The sequence below is a fragment of the Falco naumanni genome, chromosome 5, assembly GCF_017639655.2.
Source record: "Falco naumanni isolate bFalNau1 chromosome 5, bFalNau1.pat, whole genome shotgun sequence".
Lineage (NCBI taxonomy): Eukaryota > Metazoa > Chordata > Aves > Falconiformes > Falconidae > Falco > Falco naumanni.
Window position 1 is genome coordinate 60,649,112 of NC_054058.1, and position 26,985 is coordinate 60,676,096.

Consider the following 26,985-nt stretch of genomic DNA (forward strand, 5'->3'; position numbering starts at 1 on the left):
AGGGACCAGTGGAACATGCAGCCTGACAAACCAGCATCTTGCACAGAGATTGCAAATTTGAAACTGAACAGGTTCCTCAGTCAGGTCACTGTAAATTTTGCAGTACTCTGGGCCACATGTCTTCCCATTGCATTTACTGCAGGATTTGGAAGAATTTGGGCATATTCTCTGCTCTTCAGAGTGTCCTTATTAAGTAGTAGTAGTAAAAGCTTTTTTATTATGTAATAATGCTACGTACAGTTTCTTCATAGGGAATCTTGATGGAAATATAAGACTTTCAGACAGTTTTGCTCAATAATAAAAATCTTTTATTATTAATTTTGTATGAACACACATATATGTTAATAAGCATACCCAACTTTAAATATGCAAGAGACAACAAAGCAGGTGGCTTGTTCTCAGATGTGTTAAACTAGTTTAATCCATGCAATATAAAAATATAGAAAGAAATCAGTTTCTTGTTACATTTCACTATAATACTTGTAAAATGAGACCATAGGAATTTGTTTCATATTGCTCCCTTTGAAAATCTTTAACTCTACTATTTTTTTCTAGCTATAATAGAGATAAATTTGAGTAAAAAATGTTTTCTGCAGCAGGATTCTCCCTTTTTGAATACTTATGAATCAATGTGGATAACATACAGCAATAAAATGTAATGAAAATACTACAAAACAATTTTATAAGTAAAATTTTGTGACAGCTTTTCACAGAAAACAGGTAAATCAACAATACCAAACTGAAGGCAGCACATGGCACAGAAAGTATTTCTTATAATGATTGAGGTTACTGATTTTTACAAACCATTAAAATAAATCTTACCATATGTTATAACAGATCATAATTGCTTACTTTTTATGGTTTGGATGCATTTTGTCCCACAGAATAGGTACAATTGTAAAGGTATTAGGAATTTTTTTATATTTTAATTGTATTGTCCTTTGCAGGTTTGGTGTTTTTTTTTTAAAGAGGTGAGCAGAACTTCAGATGTGCTGAACATCTGTTTTCAAGTGAAGAACAGGGAATTCTCATAACTGAGTATTATTTCAGTGATCATTCAAAAATCAGCTAGATGCCCAAACAGTGCTGACTGTGTAACAGTTGGAGAATGAATATGCAGGAGGATAAAGACATTGGACTGGGTAATCGATTTCTGCATACCAGTTTTGATCTGGAAAGATGCTTTTGACTTCAGCTGAACCTCCTTGGTGTAAGCTGGCTATCAGAAATGGGCATTTGTCAGCCTGACAACATCATGCTCCATATAGAGATATGATAGTAAATAGAACAACAGAGAGTGGATTCACTTGTTTGAAATGGAGACAGTTCTTGAGTTGTTTGATTCTTATTTTTTGGTGAAGGGAGTATTGGACCTGTGCCTGTTTTGTACATAGTGAAAAAATCTAAATGTCCACCTGCTCTGGTTTATGAAGTCTGGCTTTTTAAATAATCTTAGTGCTAAAACTAAGGATAAAGAACATATGCCAGTATAGAACTACAAGCATTTTCTCTATATATCTCTCTGTGTTAGCTTTCTAGACCTTTGCTTTAAGGAAAGGCAAAACAGGAACACAAACTACTGAAACTAGCTGTGAAGAAAACCCATAAGGAACAAAGTTACCAGGCAAACCTAAAATCTGGGTGTTTCTGACACTACAAGTGAGTTGTCAACAAGTCACAATGTGTGCAATGGATGAGTCAATTAGGAACAGAAAGTGAAATAAACTTGTCCTTCTCAGTCTCTGAGAACTGCTTTAGGCATAGCAGATTGTGCAAGATATAAGTTTGGCCAAAAAAACAGACCTTTTACGTAGTGTGTATATGTGTGGTTTAAATGGGTATCTGTGAGGCTGTATATGACCAATTGTCATACTGTTCTTTATTAGCTGAGGGAAGATCAGAATTTAGGCCATGCCCACCTCAAAATATTTTCTAGTTTCTTCCAGAGTATTCTATATAACTAATTCTACCATGTATAGTTTCATTCTCTCACCAGCTCCAGCACACGCACCAAAAATGCTTTTATCTGCACATGAAGGCATCTTGGTTTCTTGCCTGAATCTCTGTTCTTAGAGCCTGCAATTCAGACTAGATCACTGGCACTTTCCCCTACTACTAAGAAAGCAGCCAGAACTCAAAAGCTAGTGTGTCCCCTTCCATGCTGGGTTCACGTGAAAGTCATACAGACAAATAGTATCTGCTCTTCCATTTCTCATATTATTAATTTTATATAGCATGCATGTTGTGAATACTTAAAGAGTCCAGGATGCTAACTGTAAGGCCTGTATTGTATTTTTATTTGATTTTGATTCTACTAGTGCTACAGAACCGGAATAAGAATGAGCTGTCTAATAACAATAAATTGTTTTCTAATAATACATTCATTTAAATCTGTTGACCGCCATAAATTTTGTTAATGACGAATATCCATGGGAAAGAAAGAGTCAAATACAGGTCTCTCAACTTAGGTTAATACTCTGGGGAAATTTAGGAAGAAGACTTACTGGTAAAGTGTGTTTGAAATACTGTGACACAGAGTGTCTCATGCCATAACACTAATCTCAAAGGAGTACTGTTTAATGTTGGTGTTGAAAAAAAAAACAAAAAAACAAACCACCAACAAATACTGAAGAGTTTTATGGAGTTTCTGTGCTCTAGAAGGTGAGTGTATATGTGACTCTCTGGGTTTCTGTGGGAGACTATTTCCATGAGTGTCCCTAATCAGCCATCAGCAACATTAAAAAACTTTTACAGAGCAAATCCCTTGCCAAATTTTATCTGGGGCTTTGGGTCATGAAGCAGTATGTCAAAACACACACAGAGCTACAGAAGATAACACTGAATGAAGTGCTAAAAGAAATTACTGTTTTACTTCTACTGCCAAAATAATCAAGACTATTTTAGGAGCATATATGTATAGAAACACTGTAATAATAAGGTGTAATATTTATAAAGGTGTCCCATTCTTTAGCAAGAGGAATCCAGCTCAGAGTAGGCAAATAACAACTAACTTGTGGATGTGTCTATATGCTCTTTTAAACTATATTATCATAAACTTAACAAACAGCGTTAGTCAAACCAAGGTATTTTTAAGAGCTTCCTATAAATACAGAAAAGTATAATGCTGTATTAGTCATCATTACATGTCTTCCAAAGCATCCTACAATTAATTTTATGTTTGGAAGTGAAGAAAGTGGCGTTTGCCAGACAAAAGAGATGAAAGCTAATCTTGGTAACAGCAAAAATAATTATAATAAATAGACATACTCTATATGTTGACTCACTGGTGAGTACAATCCCACAAATAAGCTCTTCCTGTAAGTCTGCTAACTGCTGGGTATTAAGTACTACTGTTTATCTACATGCGAGTCCCACAGTCTGGTTTAGTGATTTATTTATGTCAGTAAAATTTCAAATAGTTTCCAGTCAAAAGCAGATTACCCACAACTAGACAATGTAATATGTTACAGCAGATTTGCAATGTATCTTCTTTGTATGCCATATAATGTATTAATAGTATTGCTGCTTATTTGTACATAATCATTGGGACTATAACCTCTTAAAATGTGAGCATAGAAATACATCGGAGCTTACTACTATCTGTGCTGTAAATATTTCAGGTTATTTTTTCATAATGCTGTGTGTATGAGCAACATTAAAAGGATCTGATTTATGAAGAAGCTTAATATATTGTAAGCATAACTCAGTAGGCTTAATTTAAAAAACATCAAATGGTGTCATGTACCTGATGATGCCCACAAATCTTAATTCCTAAACTATCATCCTCTTAGCTGAGTTTATCTGTACCCACAATGCTGGAGCTACATTTCAGAACTGGACATAGTATTCCTGAGTTTTGATAAGGAAGTGATTTTATTGTCAGAAATAGTTTTTTGTTACCTCTGAAAAGCAATCTTGTCTAATATTGATTGACTTTAAACATGGTTAATTGATTAGCTAAGTGGACAAAAGTCTAAATGGCTATGAAGGTTTGTTATATCATTAATTCTTTATCCCATTTATAGGTTTTAAGATTTTTGATGTGGCAGATCTGCTATTCAGTGTACTGCACTTCTTCCACTCTTTTGAACCTTTAATATAAAATAAGTGCTTTGGAACAAAAAAAAACAAAAACAACTGGGCATTGACAGTGATGGAGAGCTATGCAGCAACAGTGATCTTGGCAACTTCTACAGGAAAATTTGCAAATTTGAGTCACTTTTATGTATCTTAATATGTAAGATTTGAGGCCAATCTGTATATCCTGAATTCTGTACTGTAATGAACTATAACTTCGGCTACAACACTTTGTAATTCTGATGATACTATTTGCGATAATGACGAACATCATCTCTGTTACAAACTGGTAATTGCTGCAAGCAAAATTTGCTACAAAACTGTGGGCATATGTAAGATATAGACTTTGTCAGGCATCCATAGTAAGTGTTAAACTGCAAAGTCTTTAGCCCTTGATATATAGGCAGGTAGAGTTCTACATATGCAGTGTCAGCTCTAGGAAGAGTTTACCCCAGCATATAATAACCCCACCACTAACTACTTAAATAAACATGGACTTCAGGGATTCATACCAGTCTTGATTGAAACAGTATTGAGGAGTGGAAGCTGCTTGAAATCTCTCAGAACTTTTGTAATTGCAAAATTATTCTCATCTGTTAGTAAGTTTGAATAAAAAGTGTTTGGGGCTGCTAGGGTTTGACTTCAAAGAATAACTGTGGTTTGCCAAGGCAAGAAGTAGGTAATTAAAGCAATGTTTAGAGACACACTGAAAGCTTCAAAATGGGACAACTTTAAGGAGAAGGTTTTCTAGACTGGAATGGAAAGAAAGTGAAAATAACCCAAGAATGTATTAATGCATGTCTCACTGAGTCTCCTAAGAGTTCCTGAGAGTTGTGTAGTAACTGCAGTTATTATCAGAAAACTGACTGTAAGAGTTATTTTCTGACATTTTCAGTGTATTATGTGGCTGTGAGTTGCCACACCAAACTTGCTCAATTCACAAGTCAAAACAAGACTTCATTATAAGGCTAACAGTGCAACCACAGTCTATTGTCTGAAAGCTGGCCACTGCTATTGCTTCATACACCACTACCAAGAGGGCTGACTGTGGACTTAGGGCTTCTATTACAATCCTTTTCATGAACTGTGAAGCAAAACGGAATTTGCTTTGTAGTTCTGCAGTATATTGAGTCATTGGTGTTAATGGTAATGACTAGTTTTCTCTTGAGAGATGTGACTTCAAAGACACATGCTGTAGAAGGAGACATGTAAAGTAACCAGGTGCCATTTCTATAGGATATTTTTCACCTTAAATGTATGTTAAAGTTTGTGTATTAGGTTTACTATTCACTAATATTCGGTATTGCAGATAGATATCGACATGTTTTCACAGCACACTAGGGCTTAAATGTTCTCTAATAAATTAGGTTTTGTTTATAGCTATGGTCTTTTGAACTACTGCAGAAGACACATGGGCATTATGAAAAATGTCTTGGTTATACGAGGCAGTCTACTAGGATTGTTTCAGTTATTTGGAGATGGATGTTACTGATGATGGATGTTACTGATGTCGGCCTGATTTTTCTTTTTTTTTTTTCTGCCCCCCACCCCCCACCCCCCTTTGGCTTCCAGTACTTAGTTGTAGAGAAAAAATTCCCATCTTTGAAGTAGTTGATTCTGCATTATGGTTGATTTCAAAGTTTAAAGAGACACTCAGTTATACAGCTAATACCCAAACAAATCTTAATTTATTTTAAATTCTTCAGGACAGGAAAATTTCCATTCAAAATGTTTTCTTATGTAGCTGACATTGTTTAAAGGTTGACTACAAGTATCTCCTTGTGTGCATTATTTTCATGACTGATGCAGGCGTGTAATTTGAGGTCAGGGCTGAGCCAGCCCAGCTCCTTGCCATTGCCATCAGGAGTGGCATCATCTGCCTGTCCCTCCTTCCCACCTCCCCCATCCTCTCCCAAACCATGCCTTTCTCAGGCTGGGAAGCGCCCTCCTCTCTTCTGACTCTTGTGCTTATCTGACAGCACAGGGAACTGGAGTGGCTAGAATACTTTTGCCTATTTTGCTGGGTGAGTTTTCTGCACAGAGCCAGCTCCTGGTGTGCTCAGAGAAGCACTGAAGCCCAGCAGAGGTGGCAGCAGCAGGGCTCCACGTCTGGGAAGGAAAGGAGGTGAGGAAGAAACAAATCCTCCTATTTTAGCTGCAGCTAACTTGCAACTGACTTAGCAGTGTCACATCGCTACACCTTTTGAAATGACCTAGTTAATTTGGGTTTCTTTCATGGTGTAAAACTATATAAACATTTAAGAAAATGACAGAGTTAATGCTTGAGTTTCTGCAGTTACTGTGCTGGGCCAGAGTTGGAGTAACCCCTGTTGATTTTAAGATGGTTATTCCACATTCACAGCTGTGCAAAATGGTGACACCTGCCAAAGTGACTTTTGAAAACTTTATGGTAAAGCCCCATTTTGAAGTAACTTTAGTTAGCGTTAGCTGCAGAGTTTGGGTTTTGTGATTTTTTTTCATTGATTCAGGAGAGACATCCTATAAATGGTAGCATGTCCTTGAAAACAAGTGTTTGAAAAGACTTTAAAAAATGGGTTTACTAATGCTTTGGACTTTATTATCCTTAGAAAGCACATTTCTAAACATTTTTCAGTTATTTATAAATTTATATATACTACCTGTGGATCAACACAGTCCGTGTGAGCTCATAATATATACTTTAGGGTCAACAGTAAAAAGAATATTTATATTCCTTTCAGCTAATACCATTTTCTGAAAATAATGACAGAACTACAGTCACAGAAACATGACAATAATAAAGGCCCTCCTCCTAGGCGAGAAAAGATACTGCCAAAGTTCAAATAGTTTTGATGCTTTAAAACTGTTGATATGAGGTATCGTAAAATGTGTAAACATTCAAATAAAACTGCATGGACTTGATCTACTGCAGGCTTATATTTTTGGAGTTGAATATTTTTTTTCCTATTGTTTTCCAATAAATATAGGTATTTAAAATACATTTTTAAACATTGAATTTTACTTTTGTGGTTCTAATTGCTTTGAAATACTCCATCAACCTAAAAAATCTGTTTTAAAATCAGGTCTGTTTAAGGCACTTGACATAGGACACCTCTCTAAACATAATTTTTCTGTTTTCATAGCAGCATATTTATAGAAAAAGTTGTGAGTTAAAAGATCTACTTTTATACTTATTTGCTTTATAGATCCTGGGAGGACTGGGTGAACCAGCTGGGGATGGTAACTCAAGAGAACCCTGACCTATTAGAAACAGACATATGAAGGGTGTCAAATTAGTTTTGTGTTTAGTCATTTTAGAGTAAGATGTTTTATCCTTCTATTGATCTACATTTAGGCTACACGTTCTTTTCCTGTCTAAAGTTCTCTGTGGTAACTATAGATTTCTTCTAAACCACTAACAGAAGTCAGCACCATGTTGTTCACTAAGCAAGCACTCTTCCAAGAAGCATAAACATGAAGCATGCTAAAATTATTTAGTATAAGATTGGAAGGGGAAAAGTAGAGAATAAACCACTGCTGTGACATCACTTCACAGAATTCTACATCATCCCCAGGAAATACCTTTGCTGTCATATTTGTTGAAGGCTTTTGCTGACATATTTTAGTTAATTTAGTCACCCGCATCTCTAGGCGTATATTCAGTGTCTAATTCTCTGTGGATGCTTTCATTGCTGCTTGCTTGTAGCATATAAAATCCAGTTTTATGTTAACTAGGTGGGTTGCTGATTTGCCAGCATGCCATTCTGGATCGGGCATTTATGAATTGTTTTTAAGCACCAAAGCAGACAATGAAAGCTTTATATCAGTTCCCCAATTAGCAGTAATCATTCTTGTTAAACTTTGGTAAAGAGCTGTAGTATGCAATGAATGTAAAGTATTCATTCCTGGGCTGTTTCTTTTTTTTTTTCCTTCTTTTTTTTTTTTTTTCTTTCCTCCCTGCATTTCTACATTTTGTCAAACAGCCTTATGCTGCTTGTTATTTCTGTTCATATTGCAGATTGAGAATGTTGATGTCTGTCTTAGCTTTCTGGCAGCCAGAGGCGTAAATGTCCAAGGTCTTTCTGCAGAAGGTAAGAGAAACCAATCATCAGAACAAGTAATAGGATTTTTTTCTGAAAACTAATTTTCTTAATGCAAATTATTTGCATCTAAATACCAAACTCCAACTGTCTTGAAAGCATGAAAATATAGATTAGTGATGGTGAGTGAGTTTCCTTTTAATTTTCCCTTCAAATTGAACCAAGAAATTCAATATGTTTATGAAGCTTGAGAAATGTTTTAAAATAATATTTTTCAATAGTATTAATCCTTCCATGTTATCTCCACAATATTAATAGGTACAGTGTTTCCCAAGCATACTTTTTAACTTGTTCATGTATACAATTCAAAACAACAAACATGGATATGAGAACCTAACTCAGGTAAACCCAGGGAAGACCATTTAAGCAAATTTATTAGTAGTAGTAATGCTGTAAGGGTGGGTCTGAAAATTATTGTGTTCCTTTGATGTCATGTATTTCGTGAGAGAGTGAATGGTCTTGCTGCTTCTATTAAAACCTTTTTTTGCTGTATTAGTCACCTCAGTTGATTGCCAGATGCAGTTACAACTAAGTTAATAAATGTATTAAATCAAAACCATTAAGATACCAATTGTCTTATTTAGTATGTAATATTGTCTTGGTAATGAAAAATTAAGTCAGGTAGATACTTCATCTTGTAAATTAATAAAATGTATACAAGCGTTTGGCCTGTAACAAATTAAGCAGTTCTGCAAGGAGCTATGCACCTTCAAAATCCTTCTGGCCTCTGTGCAGATGAAGGCAGTAGGTATTAATGGGGTGTAACCCCATATTTTTATTTTGCTTGTAGTGCAACTAAAACATAGAAGAAAAAAATTTTTTTTTTTCAGAGATGGTAATTTCAGTTGATTTTCAGGAGATACACAGGGAAAAAATTGTGAATCCTAACCAGTGATCTTGAAATTAACTCAGAATTGTTATCTTTCACCATCTGCACCTCTCTAGTACCTTAGCAGAAGTGTCACACGGCCACAATATGTACTGTCTATTCACTGTGATTGTCAGCTTACAGAAAGCTCCTTAAATGATTTAAAAGGACCTCTGTATATACTGTAGATGTGTTGATGCAAAAGAGTACTGAACATTTACATGTTGCTGTTCACCTCAAAGCTGTTTAGAACTTGATTTTTTAGCCTATTTTTATTTGCATATAAAATAATGAATAATGTGAATAGCATTAATTTATTTCATGAGAATACTCTTCATTGTTTAATACCATGATATGGCGAATGACACTTTTTTCTGTACTTTGTGAAATCAAAATCTGAGTGCATTCTGTAATACATTTCTTTATTCATACCTTTATTTCACTTTGGAAAATAATTTTTTAATAGGATATAAGCTTCAACACTGTAGCTTTAAGTTTAAATACTACTAAAAGCAATAATACTACATAGTGTTAAATGCAAGGATTATTTTTTAAAACTTTCATTATTCTCAAACTGAATTTTAGAAGGCAGACCTTGAGTTCTGAAATAAGATTAAAACTAGTTATGGTGGTTTTGAGTTGGTCATAAATCTGGTGTAAATGCCCTATATAATTTTTTAATTATATTAGTTCAAATTATCACAATGTGATACAGTGTAGGTCCCTTAAATATACCATTTTTAGCATGTAAAATCTAAATATTATGATTTCTTTCAAGGAGAAGAAATTGAGAAAACCAGACTTTTTATCATGAAATAGTCAAGTTACCTTCATAACATTTTGCCAGCATATTTATGTTTAAAATCAGTTCAGTTTAGAAAGTGTAAATCTGCTTCTTGTAACAGCCTTTGGTAAATGTGCCTTGTTACTACTAAGTCTTTTATTAATGATCAGAAATTTTCTGAAATAGTAAACCATGAGCTTATGAATGTTTGAAGATTTCACAAGTTTTCCACCTCATTTTGACATGAGCAAGGAGGTCTCAAACAGAAGTAATTGTCAAATGTTGACTGCAAAATCTCTACTGGGGAACCCAAATGATACATAATAAGCCAGTTGCTACAAAGAAAAATGCTCCCCTTCTCTTCCCTGCATGTGTTTTGTACAGATTTGAAGTTTCTGGATTTTCTTTCTGTTTAAGAGAAATCTTCCAACTTTAACTCTTTTAGAAGTAGAAAAGAAAAATAAGTTCAAAACTGATAATATTCTTCTTTAGAAATAGTAAAAAATATATTTTAACACAGAAAGAGTGAATTTCTAAGATAAAAAAATGAGTGGGGTTTAACAAACAAAGGGTTCTTTTTCTGAATAGTAAATTATGCAAAATCATAACGATAAAAAAACTGGCATAAAATACAGAAATTTTTTTTAGAATCACAGCAACATAAAGATGGATAATTTTGTGGTTTTGTTGTTGTTTTTTAAAGATAATTTTAAATACAAGTTTCCTTGTTCCTTGATAATAATCTTCCTTGAAACCATGACTGCAAAAGTCATTGCTGCCTAAAAAGACTTCTAATTCTAAGAAAGTTCTGCATATCTCTGAAGGTCTCATGGGGAATCAAAGACCCTTCAGCATCTTCATGGGGAGATGAGAAAGTATGGATACTTAAAACAAATTTTCATTTTGCGAAGTTCAGGATTGTGTTTGCTTTTGAAGAACAGGTTGAGAGCATAAAGGCTGCCATGTTTGCTGTCCTGTTCATGTCTGTACTAACAGTTTGCTTAATCCTATTGAAAGAAAATTAGTATGGTTTTAAAGACATGAATATGACAGTCATTGTTTGCAAATTCTGCTTTAAAAATTACCCAAGCTAGCTGTGTAGCACACACAGCTCAGTATTAAGATTTGCAGAGGAGGCAGAAAGATTGCAGTGTTGCATTTTAGGTTATAAGGCTATAGGCCTAATGAAAACCTTTCACCAGAAGTTCAGTGCCAAAGAAAATTAATAATGAGGTTATGAACAGACTGAAGTGCTGCCGATAATTTCATTAAAGCCTCCTGAGGCTTACTTTTTGACACAGACATCCTTTATGACCAAAGAATAACATTATCCTTTTAAGAACTTCATCTCAGGCTGGGGAAAAACTAAGAAAGGAATGGGAGACATGAGGATGCTACTGTGGCTCACCAGAATTTCATATGGGTAGCTATTTTAGCCTCATGTGAAAGCTGTAGTTTTGAAGTCTTCATTAATCAGTAATAGCAGTGTAAAATAGAAAGCTAAAATACTGTGTAGTCCAAAAGTTCAAAGATGTAATAATGAACTTTACGGTCACCATTTTTAATAAGTATTTTCCATTAATCTCCTCTCATGTTCCTAGCAAATTCATGTCAATGGGTGTGCTCACCTACAAAAGTGTTACCATCGCCACTTTCTGATTCTTCTAGAAGTCATTGTTTATTTCCAATGTGCACAGAATTTGCCCAGAAAGCAAGTAATTTAAAGCCATGAGGTAGAAAGGGTGTGTACCTAAGGCCAGAAGGAATTCAGATTTTTCTGAATAACTCTGCTTACTGAGAATATTTGTGCTGCTTTGAGGAAGGAGTATTCATTTCAGAGTATGTATATTATTTGGGGTTTGGTTTACTCTTCTTTATGACCAAGTACTTGTGACTAATCATGAGAACCTTATTTTGATGTTTATTGCAACAGTGACACATAAATAAGCAAAGATTATAACACAATAAAGTATCAGCGATACCTAATATCCCTGATATTAGAGATAAATGAAGATACGAGACATAAGTATGCATAGCTATAGGTATGTACAGAGATGTTTTAGTACAAAACTGTTACAAAACTGAAGTCTAAAACTACAGTATTTTCACTTCTTCTTTTTTTTTTTTTTTTAATAGAAATAAGGAATGGAAATTTGAAAGCCATTTTAGGGCTATTTTTCAGTTTGTCTCGGTACAAACAGCAGCAACATCATCAGCAACAGTACTACCAGTCTTTGGTGGAGCTACAACAGCAAGTCCCTTCACCTCCAGCTGAAATCAGCCAGTCTAAAACACACCAAGATATGCAGTCGAGGTAGGTTAAAAAGTTAATTTTCTCAGGTATAAAAGCTTTTTATTTTGCTATTTAAAAAAGGTGAAATTATGTGAAAAAATAGGTCACTTTAAAAGTCTGGCTTTTTCTTTTTTTATTTGCAATGGATGTAGGAAAACAGTATCTTAAGTGTTTGTTTTGTATTAAACTTGCATTTCTTTGGTGTAAAGATAGAGTGAGAGCAGAGAACATTCCCAATTAAAATTAGTTCAGATTTTCATTACTTTCAAGGCTTTCTTTCACTTTATTATTGATTCTGCTGTCCTTCACATAATGAGACAATTAGCATACCATAAGGTTAGTATACTGGTTATTTCAATGTTTTCCTTACATACCCGGTTCTACATCTAAATGAACAACTTCAATTGATTAGCAAAATACATGGGGAAAAGGCAAAATTAATAATTTCATTTGTTATAAACTCTTTTCAACCCCAAACATTCTGGTTTTGAGTGCCTAATTCTATCTGAATGTTTTTTGAAAGGGAGAAGAAATGGTCTTAATCTAGTTGTTTCTTTTAAGTGGTCAGTTTATGATTTCGTTTTAGGAGAGCAAAGTACTCAGTAGAATCTTTAATTGCAGAATTACATAGCTTTCAGACTGAAGCTGAAAACATATTTTGGGAAGGTAGCTGCTTACTGGCCATGACAAAAGAATCAGTTTTAAACAGAGATATGCATTTAAATGGAAAGAGTATTAGCAACATATACTTCATTGGGGAAGTTAAAAAAAATAAATCACTATGTACCATGTAAAGTGCAGTTCTTAATGAAGAGTTCTATTTATTGCTTTCTTGGGTTTGGTACTGGTTTGATTTATTATTTGCTTGTTTAAAATTTTTTGGATACTTACTGCGCAATTGTATGTCTACAGTGTGATAAGCCAATGATCTAGGATGGATTAAAGGTATTAGACTGCAGTGATGAAATTTTGGTTCTTGAGTTTATTCATATCTAAATTACACTTTCATGTTTATAGTAAACATATTTCTTCTTCAGCTGAGAAAACTTTTCACACTTCAGCCTGATGGAAATCTTTGTCTTGAAACTAGAAATGTAAAAATATATTTATAGGAAAATGTTGCTGATGGCATTTTAGTTACTCTGATAAAAAAATTAAGAGACACTTGTGTTTGCCTTGGGCATTACAATGTGAAACACTTTTTTTTTTTTTTTCTCTCTGCTACTGAAAATTTATGTCTTTGAATGCTTTCTCTGTCAAGTTTACTATTAACATGTAGTCTGGAATTATGGTGTGATCCTAGAAGAATCTGACCACTCTCAACATTTTCTGAAGTTTAATTTCTGCTTTCTGAAAGAAATTTAATACTTCATAAGAGGCAATAACATATTGTTGTTCAGAAATGAATTGGTTTTCCTATGAATGTAGGTCTACAAGTGTTCACGGCTTTAATCAGTGGAATTAAAGGCTTAGCCAGCTTCATGTAAATACCTTTCATTATTGTTTTGTGTTTATAATTTAGTAAAAGAACAGAAACATTTCCTGCTTTTCTTATTTAACCATGGTGAATTTTTAATAAACAAATAGTTACAGTGTTCCTTTATATATCAACACTATTGCAAGGAATTCTGTTTGTCAAAAAAAGCTTGGAGCAAAGCAGTTGTTTACTATTTGGAAGACAGTGACTGCACACTACTTCTTTGTCTGCTCAGGAATGAGGAATGATAGGCAAAGAGGGGATGCATTTTTTATAAGGCTTTCTTTTCATTATAATTCCCCAAGATCTCATGGTCCTTCCATGCCTTTTTCTTCTCTTCTACTTTACTATGTTGAAATATACTTCATTATGAGGAAAGGCAATCATTCCAAGTCCAGAGCCCCAACATTCATGCTTTCATAAAGTGACATCTGAGGCTGGTTTTACAAAATTTCTATTTCCCTCAGCATGCTTTAGACCTTCTACTTTAATGCCAGGAGTTTAAAATAATTTTGATTTTAATTAATTTTTTATTCATAGTTATACTTCATCTGCAAAATGTTTCGATGTTAAAAAATACTACACCGAGATTGATACCATCTTTCTTATTTCTTATCTGTTAAACTGATAGCAAGATTTTTGTTTGCTTTCACATACACAGAAGTTCAGTGTGTCACCATAAACTCTGGTAGTGCCTGAGAGAATAAGAATTTCCCTATCCATACATTTTTCAGTAAAGCCTTTCAGGATGAAGAAAGGTCCCTACTTCTAAAAGCTTTCTTCTGCATGAAAGATTTCTGTCTTCTGCTACAAATATGTCTAGTATTCTGAGCTGCCAGAAGAATAAGGAGCTCTGATCTGAGACTTAGAAGAAAACCCAGAAATATATATTATTTTTTAAAATACTAATTGCCTTTTTCATTTTTCACTAGTTCAAAGTAATATTATGAAATTAGCATAAAATTATATGTCCCCTTCTAAGAAAAAAGACTACATTTGAAGAATAGGTTTTCCACAAGTAGATGGGCAGATACGAGTATACATTAATATGAACTCTCTGTGGTGGACTTAGCAACCCTTCTTTACAGAACAGTCATTTCATTTAATTTAATTCTTTTTTTCCCATCAAAACAAGTATTTTGGAAAATAATTCAAAATTATTTCCCAAACAGCTTTTTAGTTTTAAACTGTTAATGAGTAATAAAAGCTTCTGTTTAGAAAGAAGCCAAAATATGAAATTTAAAAAAAAAAAAAAAAAGATGCCTTTGATGTGATTCATCTTGCCTGCCTTTTGCTGTCTGAAATGTGGACAGGTATCTTAGTGACGCCCAAGACTGATTTGTATGATATGATCACTTTCATGACAACTATTTCTCAGCATTAATTACAGAAGGAACATGACTAATTGATTTACAAGGCAGGCGCTTATGATTTAGAAAGTCCTAAGGAACTTACGTGGCTGCTCCATGGGAGACTTGAGACCTTTAAGTATTTTTGGAAAAAAGTATTTTCATACAGACACTTAAACCTTCCCCTTTCATTGAACAACGAGTATTAAAAAGTGATAAAGTCTAAGGTATGTAATAATCTCACATTCTTCACCTTCATGTGGAATTATTAACTCAATAAACTCACTACTATCAATAATAGGGTAACTTTACTTTTTTTTTTTTCCCTAAAGTAGTAGTAATAAACCAAGCTATTTTATCCTTTCATAGTGGATGTTAATATTTAAGGCAATTTGTTATTACAGATTTATTGTGCAGCTATGCCTCACTTTCTTTATTAGCCTGTGCAATTCTGAATATGCTTTTAAAAATTCTTAATAAGTTCTGTTTTCTAACATTTTATACTGTGAAAAGGGTTGGCATGTGAAAAACTTAAGGCAACAAATTACTTATTGTGTATATTTTGGAAAAATTATTTGGCAAATACACATAACAGTATTTCATTAATTTGGTCTGTGGTCCTTTGTTACTTAGCAATAGTTCTTCCAGGTTTTTGGGATGAGAGGAACAACAAAAAATATCTTATTATTAGGGCAGAAGCCAGATAATTAATATAGTAGCGAACACCTGAATAGCACATTCTTCTTTGTTTGGTAATGGCAAAACTAATGTAAGTAATCTAAGTAATGGCAAACCTAATTTGAGTAAATTTTCAAGGGTATTGCAAAAGTTTTCTTCTTATACATACTGGTATTTTATTTTACTTGAAGACTCACATATTTCTACTGTGTTATACACCTGAGAAATAAAGCTGTCTTTTTGAAGCACTTTATACATTGAAGTGCATTTAATATATACATGTTTATATATGTACAGACATGTAAGCAAAATCAAAACATATACACTGAAAAAGGTGGATGCTTTTTATAGACTTTGTACTTTTTAAAAATATTCAGTTAGCAAACATATTTCATGTTGTAATTTAAGTCTTTGAAATGATGTCTTAATAATCATAGTTACTTTAAGTTAGATTATTCCATTGGAAAATGTTATCTTATTTGTTGCTTCCACCTAAGGTATAGTAAGCATATTGCTCAATTTCAACTTGATTTCCTAGGGAGTAAAAAGCCGTTGTGTTTGCTTTATTAAACAAATATGAAAGTGATGTTCTCCACTGTTTCAGAGAAAAATATGGATTGTACATGGCAGAGAGAAGTACCTATGACAAGTCACACAGAAGATGGTCAGGGTGGAGAAGTGGTAGCATTCAGGCCCTGCTGAAGGCCAAAGAAGTTTTGTCCTTGTATGTACAGGGCTAGTGTCTCACTCTCCTAGTTAGAGAGAGTGGTCCTCATGATGATGACGATAATGATGGTACTCTCATCCTGATTTCCAGGTTTTGATGTCCTCCGTAATGATCAATGTCTGTGATCATTACTGGGTCTGAGCCCACTCTGCATGCCACCCAAGTAAACCTACTTCAATATCAACTTCAATGAGAGGGTGTTTGGGCCCTTTGTGAACAGAAGCTGAAACAGGCACAAAAAGCAATATTAGGATTCCACAGCTTTCATAGCAGGCTGTTTTGATATAGTAAACAATAGAAGCCCCAAGGGAAGGTCATAACCAGAGTATCATGAGACTGACAGGATTAGGTTTGTGCAGAAATATGGAATTCTAAAGACTAGTTCAGGAGGCTAGTTGTCCTTGGGTGACTAGGTAATCACTGTGTTCTACAGGAGACAACACAGATCAGGAATGTCATTAAACTGATTTCTGGAGAAGCCTTTCTTCCCTTAGTGTAAGGTTGGCATAAGAGGATAATGAACTTTCTACGTCAGGCTCCTAACACAGTTATCTAAAATTATTAGTCAGTGAGGCGATACTTTAACATTCCTGATCCCATGTAATCTGTTCATCACCAAGCTCAGAATTGTGAAAATTGTGCACACAGAAGGAGAGTAATATTCTGCATGTGAAAGAGTATCATTGGCCTATCTAATGCTAGGGCCAACAGCAACATTTCACATTAAACATAAAAAGAAGGAAGTAAGTTGATTTATGGTGAGTGGAATTTCATTGTGAAGAATATGCTGAACTTATGGAAGATTATAATTTCATACCACTAAGTATAAAACTCTTAACATAATTTAGATGATTAGTGGAAAAATCTGCAGTAAATAATAAATGGTAACCTAAGGGAGAGAATGGTTTTATATGTGATTTCTCATTTCTTTTTGTCCTAAAATTTCCTATATTCTTGTATAACTGAGGGAATTGAATACTGCAATATCTGAGGTAGGCACTTCACTCTTGTCTTTGTTGCAGCTTTGAGATTTAGTTAAAAAAATACAGTGCTGGTGGCCTTATTTATATGTGTCAGTACAGATAGATGACAACAATGGTTACATTATATTTTTATGCTTTGCTTTGCTAGTGGATTCCATTATCACAGCAATACATCTAAACTTTCTACAGTGATGATCTTTCAACCACCCAGATACTAAAAGAAAACACATGTGGATGAAAGAGGTTCTGTCTCATTTATGGATTAGGCAGTAACTGGTTTCAGTAAACTGTCAGCAAAATTCCCCAAGACGGACAAACTATTTTATCACGTACAGGAATGATGAACACAGTTTGAGGTCCAGATGGATTTTGTTAAATTTGTTATATTAAAAGAGCACCCTGGTTTTCCTAGGCATATAAACAAAGTTAGGTAGCTGATTTCTACAGTCAGTTGCATGTCTGCAAGGAACTGGGTTTCATGTTGCCTCCTGCTCAGAAGGACTAGGGGAAAATAAGTGTATTGGAAATTGTGTGAAATACAGTAATGCAAGTGTAATGGTTATGATTATGATTTTAAATAGATCCATGCTAGAGTAATGGCAATCTGTATGCCAATCTTGGTTACACCACTCTCAGTTTAGAAAAAGGCCTTTGTTTCAGTGTTCTCAAGGTTTAAATTATAAACTTAACAGTCTACATACACCAAGTGCACTACACTGACATAGGTTAAAAAATGGTATGTGTACGTAGTTGTGTGTCTTCCTTGTTTAATGGAAAGGCAAGAGGTGATGGGTTATATGGGTGGACAGTGAGGTGGATCGAGAACTGGCTGAAGGGCAGAGCTGTGATCAGTGGCAGAGTCCAGCTGCAGGCCTGTAGCCAGCGGTGTGCCCCTGGGGTCGGTACTGGGTCCAGTCCTGTTCAACTTGCTCATCAGTGACCTGGATGAAGGGACAGAGTGTACCCTCAGCGAGTTTGCTGTCATATTATACTGGAAGGAGTGGCTGATACACCAGAGGAGATCCCCCTCTGCTGTGCCCTGGTGAGGCTGATCTGGAGTGCTGTGTCCAGTTCTGGGCTCCCCAGTTCAAGAGAGACAGGGAACTACTGTGGAGAGGGTCGAGCGGAGGGCTACAGAGATGATGAGGGGGCTGTAGCATCTCCCTTACGAGGAAAGGCAGAGAGATGGGCCTCTTTAGCCTGGAGAAGAGAAGACTGAGAGGGGACCTTATCAATGTATGCAAATATCTTAAGGGTGAGTGTCCGGACAATGGGGCCAGGCTCTTTTCAGTGGAGCCCAGCGACAGGACAAGGGGCAACTGGCACAAACTGCACCACAGAAAGTTCCATCTGAATATGAGGAAGAAATTCTTTACCCTGAGGGTGACGGAGCACTGGAACAGGCTGCCCAGAGAGGCTGTGGATCTCCTTCTCGGGAGACATTCAAAACCCTCCTGAATGCTATTCTGTGCAACCTGCTGCAGGTGAACCTGCTTTAGCAGGGGGTTGGGCTAGATGATCTCCGGAGGTCCCATCTGACCCTGACCGTTCTGTGATTCTGTGAAAATGATGAACCAAGTTTCTTTGCTGTCCTTAGCTCTTGCAATTGCTAGTCACTTGGTTTTAGTGAAGGGAAACAAGTAGGTAGTTCCCGCTTTTCCCACTCTAGAATTGTTATCTAATGATGGAAAAAAAAAAAAAAAAAAAAAAAATAAGGAAAAGCTTTATTTATTCTTTCTGTTCTTTGTTTTCTACTATGTGTCTAAGGGAACAAGCTGCTATTAGTCTAATCTGATGTATTTTTATGCATCTGGGAGGTAACACAGAATGAATTGCTTAATGTGATTGCACCAGGACCTGCAGCAGCTGACCTTCAAATGGACCTTAGGGATTTAATTTTACTTTAACTGAGCTATCTTTCCATCTTGAAAATCAGCTGTGGCCCCATTTCTTTCTGCTCCTCAAAGATGTAATCATTACAGTCCTCAGTAGTTCCCAATGAAAGGAACTTCAGGAAGGATGTTATTTCATCTTCACCTTCGTTGCCCTGAAGTCCAAGTAACTAAAGAACATAGTATCTCTGTGTACCAATTAAATCAGTTAATTGTGTACCTAAGTAAATAAATTATATTTAATAATGATGAACTACAGAAAAATAGAGGAGTTTTGTTCTTGTGATAAGCACTATATAGGTCATCAGGAAAAGGGGCTCTTGCACATGCTATTTGTTTGCATCATATAGCTATGAAATTAATTTACACATTTGGTATAACTGCCATTACATGCTGGGAATTACTGCAGTTTCAGGAGTTTTCTAGGCTACGTCTATGGTATATTGACAGAACATTGTAAAAAGTACACCATCATAACCTCTTACATATTAATTATACATTATTACTGCCACAGTTTCACTAGCAATTTTTTCCCCCTAAAATTCGCCTTAATGGCTGTGGTTTGAAGCAGTCTGAAAAAAATGCATTAGCATTATTTGAAGTTTCGTAATACATGCTTCTGTTTCATTTGAGAGACTTAAAAATTACCATACACAAAAGGGTTACTTTTTGATGATTGCAAATTACTAACCTTTCTGATAAACTTCACACAGAAAAGACAGAATAATGCAATAGGAAAAATGCATTTGTCACATGTTCCTTCCCTATAGCCCATCCTCTCTAAGATAAGAAGATACCTAATATTTCTTAAGCTTAAAGTACGAGGGGAAAAGGGGATTCAAAGCAGATTTTCAGTTTCTAAAACAAGTGGTCTTTTCTATAGATATAATATAGCACATAATAGATAGAAAATATATAAAAAATAAATTATAAAGTATTTTATAGCCTCTCAATAGCTTTTACTTTTTTTTTTTTTTAATGTTTTCATCTCCTATTTAACCATTTCACTGTGAACTTCTCAGAAACTGCTTATATCTTTTACCTTCTGACATAGTTCTGTGGGCTGTATCCTGAAAAACTTGTCCTTTATGGGTTAGTACCTGCCCTTGTGTGTCATTCAGTATCTTCTACAGTTCTACCTCTTTGCAAAGTACTTAATGGTTTTCTAGAACATTTTCTGGAACATACCTGTGACATAGTTACGCTGATTTCTCCTGTTCATAAATTACCTCTGGATCTGCTCAAGACTGATACTTCTTTCTCTGCCTCTTGTTCTGTTTGCATTTCAAAATGTGACTGTCATCCTTTCATGCTGTCTGTTCTCACAGTTTTTAAAAGAGTGTTTTAATTCTGTTTAATGATGATTCTCATTCTATGCATTTCAGATATTCTCATTGTCTGGCACTTGCCTCCCTTGCCAATCATTACTTTTTATATTTCAGTTTTGATGCACTTTGGCCATAATTTTCACTGCTGCTAATCCAGATCATGGAGAATTTAATGGGAAATGTTCCATTCATCCTTGTAACATTTGAATCCAACTTTTTGTATATTACCTGTTGAAGGAATAGAAGCTTTATAATGTAGTTATTTTCCCTTCAGACATTCTTTGCTGCTCCAGCCTCACTCACCATAGAGATTCATTAATACTTCTCATTCTCTGAGAATGAGATCGTATGCAACATTGTACATGTATTTTTTCCTTTCCAAGGCCTGCCACCTATTTAAATCTGATGTCTTGCAAACATTTGAGCTTGAGTATAATTTTGTGTATAGGGCAAATAAAATTTAAATAAAGACAAAGTGCAATGGGAGCCATATTGCATTATTGCAGTCTTCTTTCTTTCGTTCTGTGATTAATTTTCTTACCTATTCTGAAGAAAAAAGTTCTTTCCTTATTCCTATTTATTCCTTAATTCTTTGATAGCAAGGTGTGACGCAGTCTTTTCCTTGTATTTTTGCATTCATTTAAGTCATAGTTTTATGGTTTTACTGCTACTTTCTTTGCTGCTGTCAGTTCTCTGTGTCAACTTTTATCTCTTAGTATTTTCAAAGACTGTGCAACAAATATGATACACTACATATTGTTGTAGTGCAGTTTTTGAAAAAACGTTACATTTTGCAGCTACTATGCAGATTACTTTCTCTCTTCATTTACCAAAAAACAATTTAAAAAAATCACGACTCTGTACACTTCCAAAGAAGCATAGGTGGTGCTATTTATGACAATTATTGCCTAAGAAAAATGGATTAAAACAGAAATGAAAAAAATAGCTTTTTTATATTTTAAATTCACCATTATTACACAACATAAATTAGCAGCTTAGGAAAAACACTATATACATATATTTATGTGTATATATGTATTTGTGTTTTGGTTTGCTTTTTTGAAAATGCTTATGGGATCATAGCTGAAATATTGGTAGAATCTTGTAATTTCTTTATATTACATAGCTTTTTACTATTTTAGAGATAATGGGGAGACCACACAAAATAGTCAAAAATGTACTTTAATTACTTCAATAAAAACAGGTTTAACTATGTGGCAGTTGTTTGATACAGGTTTATAGCAATCGCAGCCATCCTTTAAGATGTTCATGCCTGTGGATTTTCTGGAAATCTATGAAAAGGGTCAAGAGACAATGAGTGTAAATTTGAAGAGGTGACAACCTCAGGCTTTCTGGTATCCCCTTTTTCATTCCCCCTAGGAAAAAAGAAATAAAATTTACAGTCATATTCTATGAAACTGTTAACAAGAATAGTGGCATTATAATTTTTCATAGTGCAAGATCATAAATGGTATGGAGATAAGGTCGTAAAAGGGTATGATTGGTCCCTAAGGGCCTAGTCGTGCTGTTGTCCACTTGGCCAATTTGTTTAGAAAATTTAGTGGTTTTTAAAAGACTGCATTATTTTAGGTGAGCTACAGGTCAGGTTACTCAGATTAGCTAACTAGTACATTTTTTACTTGATATCTTATTGTTTCTTTTATGTTGTGATCCATATATCCTTTCATTAAACTCCACAGAATACCTATACTACAGATACCGGGATGAGGGTGGGAAAGGTATGCTCACTGTGGTGGAGGATCGTTCTTATTACAAGTCACCGTGTTCTGCAAGAATATAAGTGTTGATGCAACACTGGGCTATCTGTGTTTTGGTTTATGAGCTGTGAACAAAAGGAAAATATTAAAAACACAACATTACTTATACCTAGAAGCCTGAATCAGTTGAAGACAGACTTGTATAAGATGCCAGAAGTTCAAAGAGCAGAAAGGAGAAATGCCCACCTAATATAAAACAGATGACATGGTATGAGCTAGAACTGCCTAAGCCATAGACATTTCCTCTTGTGAATGCAAAAATAAATGTGTGATTCTGTGTTATATATATATATATATATATATATAAAGTACACATCTATAAAATATACCTACAAAGTACACCTACATATAGAACATTTACATTTACATAAATAACATTTTTTTAAAAAAATATGTAGATAGATACATAGATGTAAACATATATTAATTCACCAAGACTCGGCTAAAAAGGCCAGAGAATTGTCTGAAAAATATTGTTTGTGGAAAAATTCAAGTTTTTTGATTTTTTTCTTCAGTGTTTCTTGGCTGTCCATTTAAAGGAATGAGGGATGTTTTACCTCTCCAGACTTTTTGGTATGGTGAGGAGACTGGAAACTTCCATTTCCTGTGGTATCTCTCCAGGCGCACTTGGGATTTGGAGTCAGGTGAACCTCAGAATATTATCTCTTGCACTTTTTGCCAGGCAAGCTGATGAGTATTATACAACCAGGGAGCTTGTTTAAAAAAAAATAAAAAAAATATGTGTACAGGACAATCAAGACCTTCTGGGGAATTTTTTACATTGAAAATGCATTCTTTTTAAACATTCTTTTAATGAGTATATCATACTAATAGAAAAGTCTTGAACGATTCTAGAGTGTAGTTACCTTAGTGATATAAATGCATTTTATAAGATCAACAGCATATTAAAGTTCAAGTATGCCAGTAAGGTAGAATTACATTACATACTATGAATCCCTTTGCCTTTTGTCTAATTTTAACAGATCACATAGCTGGCATTTTAGAACCATCATGTGACTCTTAACATTACAGGAAAATGACAGCATGATGTAACATGATCCTTCTAATCTTTTGAAAGACTGTTAATAAAAAGTAGATGATATTCAGGGTGATGCTGGATGGGTTACTTTTTGAAGAAAGATTTTAAAGTATTTTCAGCTTGATTCATGCTCTGTATCCAGGTTTGTAGGAGTTCCATCCTTCAGTTTTACGTGGCACACACACTTTCAAGGAGCTGCTTCTTTCCTGACATACTATGCTATTTGTATGGCAGCAAGACACACTTTTTGGCAAGTTTAGTCCAGTGTCAAGCAATCATTTGCCTTCGCTCTTCTTCTTTGTTCTTATTTGTCCATTTCAGTTGAATATTTCACTTTCAGTGGGAGAGCATTTAAGAACTTTCAGTATGGTAGCTTAGATTTGCTTCCTAGGTTTCCCTATACCTCAGGACCATTTCTTTACCCTTTTATCCTGCCTGCAATTGCATGCCCTCCATCAGTTCTCTGTCTTGGTGGAGCACAGTGCTTAGCTCCCCAATGCAACTGACCATGCTGCATAGCCACGTCACATAGCGCAGGGTCCTGGTTCCTGCAACCAGCATGTCTGTAGTACAGCTGTGGTGTTGCCCATCAGCACCTCAGGGTCAGTACAATCTCTAATGTCTCTGTACCTTCCTCTCTGCCTCTCTGCAGAACTGCTTTTCTGGGTGGTCTCAGGATGTTTATTCCGTTCTCTCACAGCATTTAACCAAGGGACCAGCAATAGAAATTATCCGCCATCACTGTTTCATATCTTTTGTGTTGACTAGTGTTTCCCTGCTTTGCAAGGGAAAATAATGAGGCTTGATTTCTACCTGGAAGCCAGTTTGCAGAGTCTAGGTGATTCCTATAGATTTGGGATCAGATGCGTATATGCCATCTTACCTGTTTTTACATCTTACTGGGGTTTGCTTAACCAGGAGCATCTGCCGTCTCTTCCCCTATGCATTAGGTGAAAGAGGAGAGCTAAGCATGATGTCTGGTCCTGGGCCAGGTCCAGTGCCACAATTGCCAATGGTAGGTTGCAGCTCCAGAAGCAGTGGAGTTTCCTGCAGGCTCTGTTGTCAAGATTAGTCCCCCTGTAGTTTGTATGTCCCCTTCCTACCAATGCGCTGTGGCTGGGCTTTGCAGGTGACTGCTATGGCTCCTTTGAGGAACTGAAGCTGTGACCATGATGGGAAAGACTGCTGGTAGGAGTATTATGGCAGTGGAAAGGGTCTTGGGAGCAGACAGCTAAAAAACAGAGGCTTTCAAAATTCCCCTTTCCAGCCCTCTGACAAGTAAATCCTTCCTTGTCCTAAATGCTGTAGCATTAAACTTTTACTGTCTGGTCTGTTAACATGCATTTGCTGTTTTATTACAGGCACATATTTATTATATCTTTGTGTGGATCTGTAAGCATAAAAAATTATCTGTTTTAAGCAAAACAGGTTTATTTTCCTGATTGCAAAATACTACCCACAGGCAATTATCTGGTAAGATAGAGGGCAGCAGGTAAATACTTATTTATACATTTAGAATTGTTGCTAGACTAAAGTGTAGTCTGCATCTGTATTGCAGTTCACATCTATAATAGTGGGGTCAACACTTAGGGAACAGGCATCCGTGCAAAGCTTTAATGGGTCCAGTACATCCAGTGCTAATTGAGAAGGAAAACCCAAAATTGTTAGGAACTTGATGCACCTGGTTTATGAGCTGTTAAAATTATCTTTTTCCCTTTCATTTGTCACATTACTTTGGAAAACAAATTTACTTAGTTACAGTGGAAATGTTGTTTTAGTGATGATGACACATCCATCAATGCCTTTCAAGCCTGTCTGGAAATTTTGAGAGCAGTCTATAGGCTGATGTTTCATGAATGTGCTAGTGGATGGAGTCCCAATTACAGGCATAGAAGGAAAGCACTCTAGCAAGCTTTTCCAGATAGGTGTTTCATGTATTTTTTGCTATTAAAAAGAAAAAAAGCGAAAATAAGGTACAATCTGTCAGTGAGCTAGCTTTTCAACAACTTGGCAACATCATGGAGATTAAGTTGTTTGATCTTTCCAGTTACTTCGGAATTGTGTTTGAGGTAGAAACCCTATGGTACGCTATGGCAATGCATCCTATTCACTCTGTTTTTCAGCTCACTGTCTGTGTTGATTGTACTGTGTATCATTTTACCTTTTACGACATAAGTGCACTAAGGTTTTGTCTGGTATACCATTTTTCTCACAAACTTCTTAGTTTAGTCAATGCAGATAACCAGCCAACCATTTCTAGATTCCTTCATTTTAAATATGTTGAAAAAAATACAAGTGGAAGATCTCATCAAAACATGGGTTTTTACGGCAGTCACAAATTTAGCAACCACCTATGTCACATTTGCATCTTAACTCCAGCAGTTATTAAGAAAGATAGCTGTAAGTGAAATAAAATACAATATAGTAATTACTAGATAGATAAAAATACATAAACTGTAATTATTATGGTACTAATGTAGTCTATTATAATTCCCACAAAAGTTATGTTCCTATGAAAAAAACCCACTTTGTCAGCATTACTGTGAAGATATATGTCAGAGAACTGAATGCTGCTTTTATATATTGAATAATTCCTCTCCTTTTTATAAATTCATTGTGTGCACATGTGCCATTTGTAATTGGCAGGCACAGAGGCAATGCTGAATCCTTTATTGGGGCTTAATTTGGTAAGGGAACAATAATCACACATCCCCTTCAAGGCTCACATTGTCCCTTGGTTTGTGCTTTCCCCTCTGCCACTGCCCCTCTTCAGGACTGCTGTGCCAGTATGGGAAGACCTTTCCCCCTTGAGGACTCCTCCCATCTGCTCTGTGCTCAGGCTCTCTGCTTCAGTGGACTAGCAGAAACTGCTTAACACTTTTCTGGTAGACTCAATACCACCAGGTGTTTCTTGTAAGTGCTGTCAGTCTATAAAGCAGGGCCTGGAGCACTGTGGTTTCTGCTGCTACTCAGAAGAATTGCTGGAATATGCACAACTGTAAGATACAAAAGCAATATGTGACTATCAGTTTCTGCTTACTCAGTTCTCTGTTACTTCGTTAATAATGCAAGGAATTTAATGTTGTGATTGCACCTGGCTTAGGCACTTGTCTATATGCTCAGACTATGTGGATCCCAAAGGATGCACCTGTTTATAGTAACTGAAATTACCTGGCAGGAGGCCGTAACTTGGCCATGCATTTGATACATCCCCTGTACAAATGTCTAAAATACTAGAGGCATAAATCTGCTGTTTAATAATGACACATTGTTGGGTATCAGAAGGAACATATAGCTTTTAGGCCTGTCGTACAGTATGTCTTCTGTTGTAGAAATGTGACTCGGATGCCTTAATAGATGAAGGTGCATTTTCCTATCGAATTTAACAGTGAGCCTAAGCACGTCAGGGCTTTCCTAATGAAGCCTCTGATTCGTTGCCTGGGTAATGCATCATATACATGACCTGTGCTGCTGTAACGGTAATGAAAATTATAATGGGATGCTTACTCTATACAGCACTACTGTCAGGAGGGTCACCTTTCTTTAGCAGGAGTTTTTCTGAGTCCCTGTTGGATCTGGTATAGCAAATAATTCCTAACTGCCAGACCATGAACCCAGTCAGGTTGCTGGAGA

The 26,985-nt window shown here is 35.5% G+C and overlaps 1 protein-coding gene across 4 annotated transcripts in view; it reads left to right on the forward strand.

Annotated features, from left to right (window-relative positions):
- Positions 1-26,985, forward strand: part of NAV3 (neuron navigator 3) — a 273,383-nt gene that overhangs the window by 98,905 nt on the left and 147,493 nt on the right. For all 4 annotated transcript variants that reach the window (XM_040596077.1, XM_040596078.1, XM_040596079.1 and 1 more), the window contains exons 4-5: positions 8,075-8,147; positions 11,945-12,122. In XM_040596077.1, the coding sequence (XP_040452011.1) occupies positions 8,075-8,147; positions 11,945-12,122 (251 nt within the window). The remainder of the gene's footprint in view (positions 1-8,074; positions 8,148-11,944; positions 12,123-26,985) is intronic.